The sequence below is a fragment of the Oreochromis niloticus genome, linkage group LG18 (genome assembly GCF_001858045.2).
Source record: "Oreochromis niloticus isolate F11D_XX linkage group LG18, O_niloticus_UMD_NMBU, whole genome shotgun sequence".
Taxonomy (NCBI): Eukaryota; Metazoa; Chordata; class Actinopteri; order Cichliformes; family Cichlidae; genus Oreochromis; species Oreochromis niloticus.
Genome location: NC_031982.2, coordinates 28,464,538 through 28,481,811, shown reverse-complemented (window position 1 = coordinate 28,481,811; position 17,274 = coordinate 28,464,538). Strand labels below are relative to the sequence as shown.

At 41.1% G+C, this 17,274-nt stretch overlaps 1 protein-coding gene across 1 annotated transcript in view; it reads left to right on the top strand.

The window, feature by feature from the left end:
- The window catches only part of LOC100699123 (neuropilin-1a), a 95,881-nt gene that overhangs the window by 64,018 nt on the left and 14,589 nt on the right, over positions 1-17,274 (top strand). The window contains exons 7-11 of the mRNA XM_005476791.4: positions 1,707-1,862; positions 2,905-3,049; positions 6,765-6,940; positions 7,492-7,647; positions 11,412-11,556. Coding sequence (XP_005476848.1) covers positions 1,707-1,862; positions 2,905-3,049; positions 6,765-6,940; positions 7,492-7,647; positions 11,412-11,556 — 778 coding nt within the window. The remainder of the gene's footprint in view (positions 1-1,706; positions 1,863-2,904; positions 3,050-6,764; positions 6,941-7,491; positions 7,648-11,411; positions 11,557-17,274) is intronic.

Sequence of the window (17,274 nt, the reverse complement as noted above, 5' to 3'; positions counted from 1 at the left end):
TTATGGACGCACAGTGTGAGCACTCAGGTCGCATCAGAGCATCGGCCGTATAGTGTGAGAGCCTGCATCGTGACCGACGAACTTCTAACCCCTGCGAGTCAATCGTGCAATTTGAACTGAAGCTGAAAAACGCGACTGAAAAAATCGCACAGTGTATGCCCAGCTTAATACGGCGGTTTAGCCCTGGATAGCGTCCGCAGGGATTCCCTTCGAGCTGACATGCCCCTCATCCCGCCCGTGGTCGAGTTACATATTTATTCTTTGCTTTGAGTTGTTGCTTTAACACAATCTCTTAAAACCAACCCCACAAGTCACGCACTAGTTAGTAGTAATGCAGACTGACGACCATAAAAGTAGTCATGAGCTCTTGCAAACACACACTGTCAGGCGTGTGGACAGTTTTAGACGTAAATCGTGTGTCGTGCTGCATTTCTTCGTGGGGAAATTTTACATTGTTGTTAATGAGAAAGCTCTGACATGTTGCGTCTAACAGACAAAATCAATCAAACAATAACTGAATGAAACAGTCAAAATCTGAAGTCACTTCTGGGATTAATAGCTAAAACAAGAGAGATGATTTCAGCCATCGATGCCTCCTCTCACTGGCTTTAAGTGCATATTTGTAGAAAGTGAGTATTCATTACTTATAACACTTGCCAGCATTTTACTCATAGAAACAACTGGCAGCATAATGTTTCTGTAAACTCTTTCTCATTAGGTTATGTGTCTGAGTTTACAAATGGGGCGGCATATCTCTCCAGCATCCTCCTCTGATTTTTCACTGTCTACTTAATGATGAATCACGGTGTAATTAATGAGGTCTGAGTCCTTGTTTCCCATATGCTTCAAGTAAAACAGAGGAAGACATTGTAGCCTATCCAGTCAGTGCTGCTTTCATATTATGTTCTTATTGTATATTTTCTACAAGATACAAGAACTAACCTGCAGAAAATGCTTCAATTCTGCAAAAACAAGTTGCTTTATTTCAGTACAGGCACATTTTGACACTTTAAGATGTTCCCAAAGAAACACAATCTTATGCTTGAGTGCACTGGGGTTAAATCGGGCCTCAAAACTCAGAACTTTTGAATCTACAGGCTTTCATTTCCTTGCTTAAGTGCTCTTTGACAGTAATTGTTGTTCAGTGGAAAAGCATCTGCTGTTGGATTTTCTGTCACAAATCCACTCCTTTGATCGCCGCTCCTAAAATATTTTTGTCTCTGCTGTCCCCCACGGCTTTCACCCACACACTTTTTACTTTTACTCTTCTAACGGTTTGTGCAATACTTCTAAAACTGTTTCATTTTTAGCTAATTTTCGATTTCACCTCATTCTTTTAGCAATCAATACATTCCTCTTAGTTACTTACTATATTTTCAAATGCTAATTTACTATTATCTAACTATTTTACCCAGTTCAACATTTTATCCTTACATTTCCACTCTTTATGTACTGTATTCACATGTTTATTCACCTTTACTGATTGCTTTTATTACTGTTTATCCATCACATAAGTAACAATTTGGAATTTTTAGGCAAATCTTCTTCAAACCCAACTCTTGATGGTCTCGTATTTCTCGTTATCAGCCACAGATTATACATAAAGACAGTCTGGGGTTTCAGCATGTTGTAATGTTGTAATTTCCACTTGGTTGCAGTTGTAGAATTGAATCATTTCCCGTCGTTGGACTTTGTTGTCTCTACAGGTGGACTTGGGGTTCCTACGATTTGTCAAAGCCATCGGGACGCAGGGTGCCATCTCTAAAGAAACCAAGAAGCACTACTACGTTCGCACATACAAAGTGGACCTGAGCTCCAACGGAGAGGACTGGGTCACCGTGAAGGACGGCTCAAAGCCGAAGGTAATGATGAGTCACTTATTCTCTTACAATGATCATCTACCTAATGCTGACAAGTAATGAAGGACCCTGCATTCTAATCAATGAGGTAAATGGCTGAATCAATGTTTTCCAAGGCTACAGCAGCTGGCTGCATGCCTAAACTAAAGTGTGCACTGAAGGTCTGCTTTGCATCCCATTTCTCTTAACGCGATCAGAATTCATTTATTCTGGCACTGGAAGTTGTTGGTGCAGAAATAAACTTCTAGGGACTGAATTTAAGCAACATACTGACAAACACTGTGTAACACGAAGCTTCAAATAAAAGTCTCGTCTACTCGACGCTAAATCTGCATCACGCTGAATGTTCGTGTTTTATTGTTTCATGTGTTGTTTGTTGTTTTCCAAATTCTAATTACTCTGATAATACAGTATCATCTAAAGTCATGCAAAAACACACTGAAAGCTCAGTTCTTAAAGGTCTGCATAACCACATGTCTGCAGCTCAGGCAGTTGTACCAGTAGTATCAATACAGTTTGCTGTAGTCATGTGCAACAGGTAAATAATTTTCAATAAGGGAGCTGCGGTGTTACTGTACTAGCACCTGTATAATTGGGAAGAACAGTCATTTCTATTGTCGATCGTGGAGACGCTAGCAGCCAAAACAGAAGCTTTATTTGCACTTTTGGTGGGAGCAGCAAACACTTACAGTGTTACAGTACATAGCTGTACTGATTAGCAGTGACTGTGATGAATAGCAGTAAACATTCCTGCCAGCGCTGCTGTTTTGCCCAGGTTTTCTCCTTCTATTTAAAGACCATCGCCCTGCGCCCTCACGCTTTAATCTTTCTCCCAGCAAAATCACCTAATTTAGGAGTACCTGTGATGCATGCATACATAACGTTTGTGCATTTCTTTAATGTTACCTGAGTTCCAAAGTCATGTGTGGAAGCCAGTCTGGAAACAGTCCACACAGTTTTAAACCCATCAGTCACTGCAGCGGCCCGGTTGAAGTGGGTAAATATGAGTAAAGTAACAGAAGCTCTTCTGTGCCTGTATTTTTAGAGCTTTCTGGGGAACTACAACCCCACAGATGAAGTTCGCAGCCATCTTCCCAAACCCACTCTGGCTCGCTACATTCGTATCCGCCCTACGTCCTGGGAGCAAGGCATCTGTATGCGCTTCGAGATCTACGGCTGCAGAACATCAGGTACACAATCTCATACATACTGATGTGGGACCTCACTCCCAGCTTCAACTCCTGATGTATAGATTTATGTTCCACAGCTACTGTTAGTGCTGAAGTCCGTGTTTTTACGTATTCCATTCATACATTTTCTTCTTAATTAACTTTCCCTGTCCCCTCGGGGATTAATGAAGTTTAATGTAATCATTTTTTCCCCCTTATCTAACATATACATATGCAGCGTATGCATCTGCTAATACTCACTGGATTGCTTTTTTCCCTATTTTCTAATATAGTAAGCCAAACACACTGTATATACAGAAATTTCCAGCTCACTTTACCATCTGCATAATTTTTCTCCATGCTCGGTAATCTCTTGCAAATATTCTGCATTTTTCCCCAAACACAAAAGAAAGATTTATCATTTATTAAATATTTTATGAAATTTTAATTAAGAAAAATGTTCAGTTCTTTCAGTTTTTATAGACCATTCGTGCTCTTCTCCAAACCTGAGCTGAAATTTTTAACATAGCGTCTCTTTAAAAGATGGATAGAGCCCCGCAGCCTTGTTTCAGAGCTAGAACGTGCTAGAAAATGCGTAACTTTTAAGCTTTTGAAAATCCACCAGGGTAAAGTTGTGATGAAGGGGGTGATTACAGGCTGTAATCATGACTGTTTTCTGCTGTAAAGTTAGCGTTTTATGATGGGAGTTTTACTCAAGTGACCGTTAGAGGAACTGCATTAATTGCCAAAAACAAAAAGCCACTGATCTCTTAAAGAAATGACTAACATTTCACCAGCTCGTCCTTCTCTGCCACAGTTCTTTTTTCTTCCTTTTACTTTTTCCTCACTTTTGTTCATCATGAATCAAACTAACATCTTCTCGCTTTGTGGATGAGAAACCCCCGCCGCTCTCTGTTGATTTAAAATAATCACTGCTTCCAAAGCGAGCGCAAACTCCCACAGAAGGATGCCGTTATTCATTACAGTGGAGCAGAGGAAAATCATGGTGCCTCATTACTCATCCCCTAACATTACATAAACCTCAGTCCTTGATGTGCTACAAACAACTCTCAGTAGGAGGGCCTCATGAATTGGATATCAGGCTCTTACTCATTGGAGAACTGGATCTAGAGTGCCGGACAGGTGATTCGGGAGATATAGTGACGCAGTTTGTAGAGTGTATATGTATGCTGTCTGCAGGTAATGCACTTGAAGCAGAGCCATCATTTACTCCAGAGCACAAAAGTTTTTATCTACATTTTCGCAATTTAAAGAAGTGATAAAAACACGAATGCACGTTATCGTTTGCAGTCCCTGGGAGGACATTTGGTTCTTATAAGCTCAGCAACATCAAAAAGCACACTGGCAGCCCTGTAGGAGGTTTCCATAAAGGAGTCTAAATAGCTTTATATTTTCACACTGTGCAAGAATTTACATCCCCAAGAGCTGTTGTTGTTGTTAAACGCCAGATACAACTGTGGGAGCATTTGTCAAATGCAAATATCATGACTGTTCGGGCCCGGATATTAGCTCTAGCTTGTTGTGGATAATGGATTTAACTTAGCCTTGCAATGACTAGACCATGCTGTGCAAGTATTATTAAGAGTTCACATTCCAGGCAAGCTTATCTAGTCATTATCCCAGAATATTTTCCAATACTTAAACACTGTAATGAAAATAGAAGCGTTCGAAAAAGCAGCCTGACCCGGTTGTTGAACAGATTGTACTGTAACCTCAAGGTCGCAGGTTTTTCACACACGTCGATGAGTCTGTCAGTGTCACGATGCCTGTGAGGCGAGACTTTAAACCTCCAACATGTTGCCAAGATTCGGCTGCAATCCGCCTCTCGACCTCTGATGACGTGAAGCAGATTTGTAGTAGTAAACTTTTCTTTCCTTCATTTGAATCAGAGATCCGTCCGGTTTTGCTTAATGAGGCAAATTTGTCATTTTGTTTTATATAAATTTAAAAAAAACCTCAACTTGACTTCACTGCAATCGGAGTGAAACTTTCCGAGCCTTCTATGTGCTGGAAGAAAGCTTTGTTTAGACCAACTTTAGCTCTGCATGAATAATGCAGCCTGTTCATTTATTTCGGTGGAGTACTCAGTGGAGGCTCGGTATCATCTGGCAAGGTGCTGTCAAGTGTATAATGCAACTAAATTACCTTTTACCCTGAATGCAGAATTTCTCCTATCCCCTCTCATGCTCATCAAGAGAAAATAGAATCATTTCCACTGTGACAACTTCCCCCTCCTCGTCCTAATGTATTAACTTTGCAGTGCTTTGGTGTCTGGTAACTCTTCATACTTGAGGATCTGTTAAATCCCGAATCATTTTTCATCATCTCGCCGGTACTTGAGACTATGCAGCAACACGATGAATGCTTTGGATCTGACAGTCACAAAGCAGAAGGCATATTCCTTTTTTTTTCCCCTTTAATGTTGGCCTGAACATAGAGGGCACAGACATGTTCATACCTAACAACCTTTGTCTTATAGAGCAGTGGTCCCCAACCGCCAGGCCACAGACCGGTACCGGTCCACCTTAAAGGCTGGTCTGTGAAAATATTGTCGGACATAAACCGCGAAAAAGGTTGGGGGCTGCTGTTATAGGTGTTGGAGTATATCCAGCCATGATGGTAACAGCAGTAATGGCAGGAGAAATATAAAAAGAAGCACTTATTTTAGTTCAAAACACAGCTGAGACACAGACTTTGGATGTTTGGCTTCTTATCCATCACAATCATGTTGCTATCACGGAGCTTTCTGATCTGCCCGTTTTCATTCTGTTTCATGTCAGTGACCATAAACTTACAGTCGCAGTCAAAAAGAATTAGCGACAAGAACAAGGAGTCCTGAAAAAGATGTTGTGGCAGCTCACATCGCCCTGATCTCGATATCATGGAGTCAGCGTGAGACTGAAATCCCGCTGGTGCCTCAATCCACAGAAGACGCTCGGAAAAACATACCCGTGAAGTCAAATCTGTGCTTGCATACAAGAAGGAGAATAGTTGCTGATAGTCAAGCCCCTCAGAATCAGAGAGGCTCGACTCGGGAGACAGACACCCTCTTTAAGATTCGACTCACAGCTTTCCTTTTTGATAAAGTTTTTAGTTCGAGCTGTATCAGGTGACCCTGAATATTCCTTTGTTATGTTGCTAAAGGCTCAGGCTCCTGGAGGACTTTCAAGTGATGCACTGAACACTTATTTTCCACTCACGTCTTTTCGCTCCACCTGTTTATATACCACTGCAGCATTTTGTCTTCTCTCTCCATCCGCCTCTATTTCGTGTTGTTTCTCCATCATCTCTGCTGGAGGTTTCTTCCTGTTAAAAGGGAGTTGTTTCTTCCCACCATCACAAAGTCCTTGCTGACAGGTTTTCTCACAAATACTTTTACCTTGCAGTCCCTTGTGGCGACTGTCGTTGTGATTTGGTGCTATGCAAATAAGCCTGAATCCTTGCTTCGTCTACAGAGCAGCAGCGTACACACACTAAAAGTTTAGTAATTCCTCGTTTATTCAAACAAACCCATCCTAGAGATTAAAGATGACTCTTTGGTATTTTTACCAAAGCGTATAAACACTGCTCCAGCACCCAGAGGGCCTCGACTAAAACCGCTGACTTAAGCAGTGACAAGATAATGATGGCCGTGGCATTTCTTATCATACTTTATGCCTTTCAAAAGTTTCCTACTCACTGTTCACTGTCTGCTCATCGTTCTCCCGTTGTACAGACTACCCGTGTTCAGGGATGTTGGGGATGGTGTCTGGCCAGATCTCAGATGCTCAGATCAGTGCCTCGTCCTACGCTGACCGGGGCTGGGTGGCCGAGAACGCGCGTTTGTTGACGGGAAGGTCGGGCTGGACCGGACAGTCGACAAAGCAGCCTTTCAAGAATGAGTGGCTGCAGGTGGGTTCACAAACACAGCCGAGTTTAGAGATGAAACAGGCAGATCATGACCTCATGTGTGTTTTATTTGTTTACAGTATTAGAAAGTTCAATTATGCATCCAGCAGCCACAAGCAGATCCTTAACTACAGTAGTATAATATCTCATAAACTGAAACAGTCCTTCCCAAAGTTTCTGGCTGGTGATCTCTTGACATGAAAACAGTGTCTGCTCACTCATATGGCCATGAGTGCTTTTATAAACAGTTTAAAATAGAGTATACAGTTTATTTTTCCTGTTCCCCACTCAGATGGGAAGCATCTGGCAAGAAAAATATCTACATTTTGACTAGCAAATATCTAAATAGTCTTAAGATTTCTCAAATTATCCTGATTCCCGCCTGCAGGGACCTCAGTTCCCAGAGTGGAAACCACTCGCCCGCACCAATCCAAGCCAGTTCTTTTTAAATGAAACCACAGTTTGTCTTTGTCAGTTTTATAATCTCTCACAGCGCGATAAGGTTTATTTTTGATTCAGATCATAGGTGTAGACAGTATTTTGCTCCTTCACAGGTGGATCTGGGCCAGGACAAGATAGTGACCGGTGTGGTGATCCAAGGAGGGAAACACCGTGACAGGAACGTCTTCATGAAGAAGTTTAAGGTGGGCCACAGCCTGGACGGAGAGGAGTGGACCATGGTGAAGGAGGAGAACACCACCAGGGTCAAGGTTGGCTCACTTATACATATAACAGCAAAATGTCACTTTTTATTAGCCTGTGTTTGTGGTGCCCGGCAGCCAGAAGGTCAGGTTGTGTAACATGAGTGCTAAAAAACATCTATTTATCTGTTTGAGATGCAGATTAATTAGTTAGCACGCAAAGACAGCAGCTCATAATCGTAAGCTGAGAGCCGTCATGTGGCGGTGCTGCAGAAATATGTAAACAAGCTGAGAATAAAGCAGAAAACAAGCCTTTATTTTCTCCAACATACAAAGTCGAAAAAGAAAACATAATCCAGAATTCCTGAAGAAATTAAAGGAGAAAATGACATTTGCAGGTCTGAGTGAAAAGGCACAAAGTTAACCTAGAATGAGACTGAAAACTGAGCTTCAGAGTAAAACAGAAAATGACCAAAGACATGACGGCCAACATAGAAATGAGGAAACACAGTCAGGAAATTGCCCGAGAGGCTAAAAATTAAAACTGCACATCACCAAAACAACAATGAAATCCAAACAGGAACACAAATTCAAAAATATCAAAAGAACTGAGACTCAGCTTGACTAGAATAATTCAATCAAACAGCGATCCGATTAAACGAGAATCCAAAACTCAAAAACAACACAGAACCATAAGACTGTGACTAAATGTGCTTAATATGACTTCAAATGAGCACATCTGAAGGTGGTGCTCGAGGCTATCTGAAAGGGCCACGTGCGCGCATCAGATGAAAGTGGTTTTACTTTTCTTTTTTTCCTCTTCTTTCGTTATTCCTCCCCGTGTCTCATTCAGCAGCATTGTGAAGCAGGCGATGAATTAAAAGGAAAGCAGATAAAAAAGTTGTTGACATGAAATAAACATCTTCTTACAGACCTCTTTAATTCCTGAAAGCCGTGAGACAGACGCTCTACACGACACAGCGCCGCTCCTGGAATGAAATGTTAATCACCTAAATTATAGACGACTATTCATGTGAGCTCTGTTTGGTGGTCCGTGTTTGTTGGATGCTTTTGTCTGAAGAGCTCCACAAAACTTCCACGAGGAAATCTGTTTTTTTATGGAAGCGAATCATTTTAGTGTACTTTAAATAAACGCAGGCTAGAAGAAGAAAGAAGAACTGTGGGTAAAAAACTGGGGGGTGTGAAATCATCACAGCAGGATTCGGTGACACAAAAAAGTGCGGCGGGAGTTGCTGCTCGACCACCCACACATTTATTTATTTTTCACATTCGCCCAAGCTTTGTGCTGAGGTCCCTCGCTTCTCTCTGCACCAGAGCCTCTAAGACGCGTATTGATCAAACGTGTCGATACGTCTGTGTTACAAAAATATTAGTGGTCTTACCTTACTGATTCTCTCATCGATCGGCTTTCTAGCACTTTCTTGGCTTAATGACACCACAAAACTGCTGCAACTAAATGAAGTTTTATTGCTCTAGAACAGAGAGCAGGGTGTAGTCCTGAACTGAAGCAGATAAAAACATTAATATACAACTAACTTTAAGTTGTTACGTATATTTCACGTTGCTGGGCTTTTTTCTTTTTGTCCTTTAGATGACAGAAAACATAACAAGTCACGATTTTGATGTAAGGAACTATTGTTCCAGCAGTATTTTTATCTTAATATGGTTTACAGAATTTCAATCATGAGGTTTGTATCCGTTATATCTTTGTTTCAGAATAGGAGAACTCCATTCATAATACAGCAAAAGAGGACAGTTTGGTGTGCGTTGAGGAGTTAAGAATCCGCCTTTGACCATTACCTCCAGCTATTTTTTCTGTACTTATATTTGCAAAATCCTCCAAAAAAACCTAAATAAAATCAAACACTGGTGAAGTTTTTCTCTAAAAGTGTTAGAAACCAACTTTCTGTCTCTGTAAACATAACTGTAATTCCAATCTGCAAAAAGGAAATGCATGTCGTTGCTCTCGAGACCCTTCTTCCCCTCTTCGGCTGGCCCTGCTGGTGCGACATCCTCCTCTATGTTTTCCAGATGGCAGGGCGGAGGGCGAAGCTGGCCATCAGACTCCTGCTGATTTACTGCAGACGGAGATCTAGATGCTCCCGTCAGCCTCTCCGCTCTGTTTCCTGTAGCTTTTTATAAAAAACCCTTCAAAAGACGAGGCAGGAAGGCTCAGTGGTACGTGTGTTTAAAGGTACCTGGGCACAAGCACGTACTCTGTACGTACAGTGCATGTTCGTGCATAAAGATGAGCGTATATAGAGTTGTATATATGTGGCGACTCGCATGTGGGTTATTCTGTCTAATCACAAACAGAAGTCCTGGAAGATGCACACAAGTAAGAGATGATTAGCTTTCAGGAACCACATTTGTAATGGTTTTTAAGATTACAATTACAGTGGTAACAATGTAACCTTCCAGCATGCAAATTCAAATCACTCATTTTATGAGTGTAAAAGTGCCACAGTGTTGTCTAAAGAAACTAAAAGGCTACTGTGATTTCCTAAGATTTTCCCTAATACTGGAGGACAGGCTGAAAAAAATGTGGCACTATTCTTTAAAGATAACCAGTAAAGCTAATTTCCAGATCCATTTTTTTAATTCTTTACCAGAAAATCTTTCCATGATTCTCAATTTAAAATAATCCTTATTCTTCTTGAATTTCCCCTGCATCCCCTTACTTTCTCCTTTTTTAAACTCCTCCTTCTTTTTTCTTCTTCTGCTGATTGACTGCCCCAAGTTTGAACAGCATGTGGGCGGGGCTTCTGTGCCTGACATGACCATATAAGGATACCCTCTCTGACAGGAAATTTTTTAAAAACTAGCAGGTTCTTATACTCATCAGATATGTTGGATTTTATGCGTCCCTGCAGACAAACATAACATTTGTGCATTTGCACATGTAGACATTAAGAGCTGCTACAGTGTGGCCTTTTGTTTCTTATGAAAGGCCACTTTTAGTCAACACATACTAGAACATGCTAAGGTGTTAGCAATGATGGAACTGCTTTAGTGTAACAGTTACGTCCACACACAAACTTTTCATATTATAATTCCAGCTATACTGCCACTCTGCACCCTTTAATAAATCAGGCACGAGGAAACCGCAGCGCTTCAGACATGCAGGCGTGCGTTTGGTGTTTGGTGTCCCGCCACTTGGTTCCCGGTGTGACTGTAACCATTTTCATCTGTGCTGCTTCCATGCTGAAAATATGAAAGGATGGCCTCTGGATCTGATTTCCTGGCTTTTGCCTTTGTTTCCTCCTTTCATTTTGTTTCAGCTCCTTGTCAAACAGAGTAATGCCTGATCAGAAACAGTACACGCTTTTTTTTTCTGTTATTCTTATCAAAGCCCCGAGGATGGGGCTTTACAGCAGTGAGTGCTGCAGAGTGTTCCGAATAGCTTGGTTTATTACTGTATTAGTGATATACTGGTACCTTCTTCTATAAATGACAGAGCTTTCATACCATAGATTTACTTCTTTGATGCAATTTCATGCATCTCATATGAGAAAGATCCTTAGATTCTATACACTGGTGATAATTACAGGTAAAATTATGAATGACTTAACTATAAAGCTGCACAAGTTAGATCAGAAAGCATGCTTTCCAACTTTATGGTCATTTGATTTAGGGATGCAAACATATATCTACCAAAAAATCTATATCAGCTTATGTAGGCTGCAGATCAGATGATGTTTACTGCTGTCAGTGGTCGACATTTATCAGCTGTGTCGCATTCATTTCATAATCACGTCCCTTGTTTGTATGTAAAGGCCTAAATCTGTGCAATACCTTTATTTCTTCTTCAGGTATTTTTGGGGAATCAGAACCATGACACCCCTGAGCTGAGATCCATGGGTCCACTTATTACCCGCTTGATCAGGATCTATCCGGAGAGAGCCACCATCGAGGGCGTGGGCCTCCGTTTAGAGCTACTGGGCTGCGAACTGGAGGGTGAGTCGCTTTTACCACAAACAGATCTATCAATCTGTCGCTCTGCATTATGCCACAAAGATATAAAGAATGACATTAAGCCTGTGATATGGAGCAAGTTTGAACTGGATCAGATTACACTGGAAAACTTAACAGCATGTTGCAGTTTAATATCCTGATATTACACACTCCTGTGGTTTGTGCCTTTGGCAGGCTTGGTCTTGCTTGAAAATGGCACTGAGCTTTCATAAACCATAGCAAATAGCATGCAGAAAAAAAGAAGGTGAATTCCAGAAACTGCAAGGAAGACAGAATTTACCGTTAGGGTTGTTGACAGACGGAAACAAAAAACCCACAGTGAGGCACAATGGGACACAGGCACAGTAAATGTTTTGTATCTGGGCTGAGTCTTAGATCTCAGTCATCACACTCACAAACATTCAGACTACATCTCTAGGCCGCATGTTTTATCTCATGTTTAAAACATTGTACTAACAAGAAAGCTCGAACTTTACGCCTCTGTTGTTGCGCATCGTTCTCTCACATTTTCTGTTATTCCGTTTACTTTAAGGTGTTAAATGAAATAAAGCAGGCAAACATAAAAACAGCAGGTATATTTAAAGTTTGCTTGGTTTTTTCCTCAAATGAAGTTCACCGTTAAACACGTCCCTTGAATCCTTTTTTTTCTTAAGCCTCTATAAGAGAGAGAGCAGGTGACGTGCTGCGGCAGTTCTAAATCTATTGATCTGCAGTTTTTGCTTCTTTTAAATCGCACATGACTCTTGAAAACCATTTGCCTTAGATTACATTACAGTAATCCATGTGTGTCAAAAGCTTTAAACACTTGATTTCAAGCATGATTTTATCACCATAGACTGAAAAGCTTGGAAAAATTAAGCCAGTGTGAAAGTGCCTCAAACCTGCATTTTGCCGGACGGCCACTAGAGGGCGATACCTGTGGTTGGAAAAAGACTTTCAGTCCTATCCGGTTGTTCAGTGATGACGCGACGAATCCTACTTCCGGGCCTAAAGTAGTCTGCGTTTAATATGGCTTTTGTGTTGTTAACATGTTTAATGTTTTGTATTTTCTTCTATTTAATCTCAAAAAGCTCCTAAAAACATTCAGTGATCACCGTTGACCTCCCTCGGCTTTTATTACCGCTAATCATTTATTTAAGCTCAGTTTTTAAAACCTTACGATGTAACTACAGCACAGCCCATGCAGCAGTATATGAATAACTAACCTCGTATTGTGGATGGATTATCTCAGTTGTTCTCCTGGTTGAAGTTTGGTCCGTTTACAGCATCCTGCCATGCGATTACATTTGTTCCTGACCACTGAGAACACTCACGTTAACTTTTATCGAGTGGAAAAAAAGTTAGCTTGTTTATATTATGCTAACATAGCTGTGTCGCTAGCGGTCACGTAGCACATCGTTATATACCAGCTAGCCAAACTTCAGTAACCCTACAAACGTCACTGCTGTTTAGTTTTCTGTCTTCATTTATGTTGGAAGTGACAGCAGAGCTGTACGTTTGAATTTGTTTCTAAACCCCTGCAGTCAGGACATGCTATATTGTATTTAGATGGAAGCTAGCGAGCTAACTTCCTGCTAACTTCTAACTCTGTTAAATGTCATAAATTCCGTTTTCATGGATGCCTGGATGTTAAACTCAATTGTTACACCTGGTAGAGAAGAACGCTGATCATTTTATTAAAGATGAAAGACTTTAGACAGTGTTTTAACTCTCAGTAATGCCACAGTGATCATTTGATATATGGACCTCCAGCAGAGTTTAGGCCCAGACACGGCTAGTGACGTCAGACTGAACAACCGGATAGAGGTGTATGGGAAAACAGCTTTCTGTCTGCACCTCTGTAAACACCTTCCTGATGAGTTTTTGGGCTTAGTGACCCATTTTGGGTCATATTGACTGAAAAATAAAGTCTGTGTGGAAAATTTTGGCCGTACTGTGTTTCAAAATTGAGGATTATCTGTGGTATGAAACCGCATGCTCATTGGCTAACAAAATGCCACCCTTCCTTGGCACAGCTGGGGTTTTTTGCCGCCTAGATGGTAACGATGTAAAGTTGTAGCGACAGATACCTCACCCAAACTGCTAGTCAAATCTTTTTGTTTGTGAGGGGCAGCCAATCAGAAGAAAGCTTCCTCAAAAAGAGGGAAAGGGAGCTAAAGCAGCTTGTTTCAGGCTGAAGGCATGCACAAAAGCCCAGGATAAGATAAATAAGGTTAATTTATAACAGAGGCTCAGGCAAACGCTAATGAAATCTTTGAAAATGTTCGACATGCAAACAGTATTTGGCCTCAGTCAGCCAACCAGTCAGCCGTTAAACAGTAAACTGCTTACACTTCACGCTGGTTGGTGTAATGAGAGGCAGAAAGAGAGTGTGAGCACATGAAAAGGCTGACGCATGCCATGGCAGGGTACTATCTCTGCTGTTGCAGTGGTCAGAGCTTGACGGGTGTGTGGGAGAAAAAGGGAGAGGAAGAGAGGGAGGAAGGGTTTGACCTCTCACAGTAGGTGAGGAAGGAACAGATGAAGGGAGGAAGCAGGCTCTCTGATGGAGTATCTGGTTGCACTGTGGGGAGAATGATAAGAATCAGCAAAACCATGCAGGACTGTGTGTGAGAGCCCGAGAGAAGAGAAGACTGATTAAAGGATGGAGAAGACAAAGAGATGAGAGAAGCACGCGGGGCGTCTTGGATCTGTCAACTCAATTAAATCAACCATGTTAAACTGAATTTTTGAAAACATTAAAATCTCTCAACAGCTAATTGTTTTTTCTTTGTGTTCACGTTCACTTCAAAGAAAAATGTTTCCCAGTTGACAGGGAAGCAGCTCAGAGACAGCGACGGTACCTGCACAGCTAATTGTGCGAACCATTAACATAGACTTTAATACTGCTCCTCACCTAAAATCCAGTAAAAGTAAGCAGCTCATATGCAAAACAAACATCCTACTCTTCCCCAGATGAAAACAGTAAACACACTTTCTTGTGCAGAGTCCAACCTACAGTAATATCCGCAGCTGACACATACTCTAGTGATATGCTTGTGAATGCAACAGTTTGTGACTCATGTTACAGATGGACTGTGACTCATTGTTTTTGACAAATGATCTACCATGTAGGTCTGTTTGCATGTGGGCATATGTGGGTCATATTAAAGGAAAAGCATGAATCCTTGACCAGTAAAGCAAGGGGCTGAGTTCCTTCTGTTACACTCTGGGGGCATTTTACTGGCATTGTTGGGGTGCACTTGTTTTTTTGGCAGGAAAAATCACAGCAAATCGGTTTGGGTTTCTTTTTTAAGTTGTTCTGAGTGGGAGTGGAAGATGGCAGTGCCTGCCTTAATAAGAAATAAACCGTCACTGAGCAGTTTTGGGAGTGCAGCAGTGATGTAAATCATCTTCAATCTTTGGAGTCACCAGATCTTAACTAGTCTGAACACCTGTGGGAGTTGGAAAAATTAAGCCAGTGTGAAAGTGCCTCAAACCTGCATTTTGTCTGATGGCCACCAGAGGGCGATACCTGTGGTTGGAAAAAGACTTCCAGTCCTATAGAGGAGTATGAGAAAACAGCTTTCTGTCTGCACCTCTGTAAACATGTTCCTGATGAGTTTTTAGGCTTAGTTACTCATTTTGGGTTCATATTGACTGAAAAATAAAGTCTGTGTGGCAAGTCACACAAACATGTCGATTATCAGGTTGGAGAGGTAGGATGGATGGATGGACGGATTTCTTTTATCGATGAAAGACACAGTCTTTGGTCATTCCTTAAAAGCAGAGAGAAAGGCGACAGTTTTGCAGCCAAAGTAAATAAAATTAGGATAGTCATCTGCCAGAATAACTGCTGCTGAAGCTCACATTTACGAACCAACCAATCGGAATACAGCATGAAATGATGCGGATGAACTCGATGTACTTGTAGGAAAAATAAGCCAAACAAACTTAAACAGAGTAGATGCAAAACAGAATTTGTCTTGTTTCTGAGATGTTTCCTCCAGCTGTTGTCATGACTGCAACAACGAGAGCGTAGCAGGGAAACAAACATAGACTGCAGTTTTGGAGTTATTATCATGAAACTGTCTGATGTCCTCCCAAAGTTAGAGTTCCAGAAAATTGATTTCCACTTTTTCCTTTAATTTGTCACTCCTCCACTTATGTAGACTTGGTTGGGAGATAATCGCACACAAAAAATCACACTTTTAAATGTGTTTTTAAACAACACTGTGTACAGTATGTGGTGGATGATGGTGTGGCATTATTAAGTTAACCTGATACTTTAGTGTATTTTCGCAAAGTTAAAGGGGAGTCATCACTTCAAGAATAAAGAATAGAGATACACACTGCAGCAGGAGACATGACACAGACACTTTAATCCCACTGCTTGCAGCACGTGCACACATACATATTAAAATTCATGCAAACCATGTGGATACATATAAAAACGTGGTACATAGACATTCACAATCATATCCAATTATCCAAATCACAGCTTTCTTGTAGGAACAGAGATGCTCGCAGAGGCAGTTTGGTGCTTCATAAATGTGCATAATGACCTCAAGTGGTCCTTAAAGGGCTAAACAAGCAAAATTTGTGCTATTAAATAAATAAAATGTGCTAAAGCTATTGTCGAAAGCTTTAGAAATGTAAGGTGTCGGATATACCAAGCATCAACCAGCAGTTCATTTATAACTGAAAACAGGTTTTTTGTTAATTAGACCGAGAGCCGCGCTTCATTAATGAGCCTCCTTCTCTTTTCACGAGAACATCAAGATGCCAACTCGAGCCCAGACAAACACAAGCGAAGAGAAACTAACAAGCTCAACGATATTCCTGCGGATCACTTTCAGCAGCTTAATCAGATGTTTTGCCTCGAGCTCCGAGTTAAATCAGCTCGACGCTTACATCCACGCTGCTGTAAGAGCAAACCTCCATCCCACTCGAAATGTCGCAGACACGTTTCCTTACAAAGTTTAATTATATGCAGACCATCTGTGGTTTTCACATAGTCTGCATACGCTTAATGCAAGTTCAATTTGTTTAATTTACATAAAAACACATCACCACACATTGACTGCAGAGTAGAATTTAACAAGATACAAGAGTTTCTGTCATTATTACTCTGGTACTTGATGGGGGGAAAAAGTGCCAGCTCTCAACCTTCCGAGAAATCAATACACCTGAGTTTTGCAGTTAATGAGAGCGCTGTACCCAACCTTATATCACTTTTCATTAAAGGGGAACCTATTATGCTCATTTCTAACTCCATATTTTCACCTGGAGTGTCTACTAGAGTAGCTCTGCACGATTCACAAGTCAAAATCATCTTTATTTAAACTTATGCTGGGTGTTGGTGCAGCCCTTCAGTTCATACTCCGTGTTAGCTTTCTTCCCCCTCCCTTTAAGACAACTTTCTTCTGACTGGCCTGTGGTAAACTAAAGAACATGTCAATGACCATATTAAGAGTATCCTGTTATGTTATTGGGTCTTTGCCCCTGCATTTTGGACTTATGATTCATTCTTTTGGATTTGGGTATTTCCTAGAGCCTTGTAGTTTTGCTATTTATATTAATAGTTCTTGTTTCTTGTTTATGTTTGTTCCCTTTTTCGAGTCCAGTCGGTCTTCAGTGTCTATGTGTTTGTTTGCCTTCGGTCTCTCCAGTCCTGTCTCCTGTGTTCTCAAGTTCCTTCATCTTTTGTCCACATGTCTT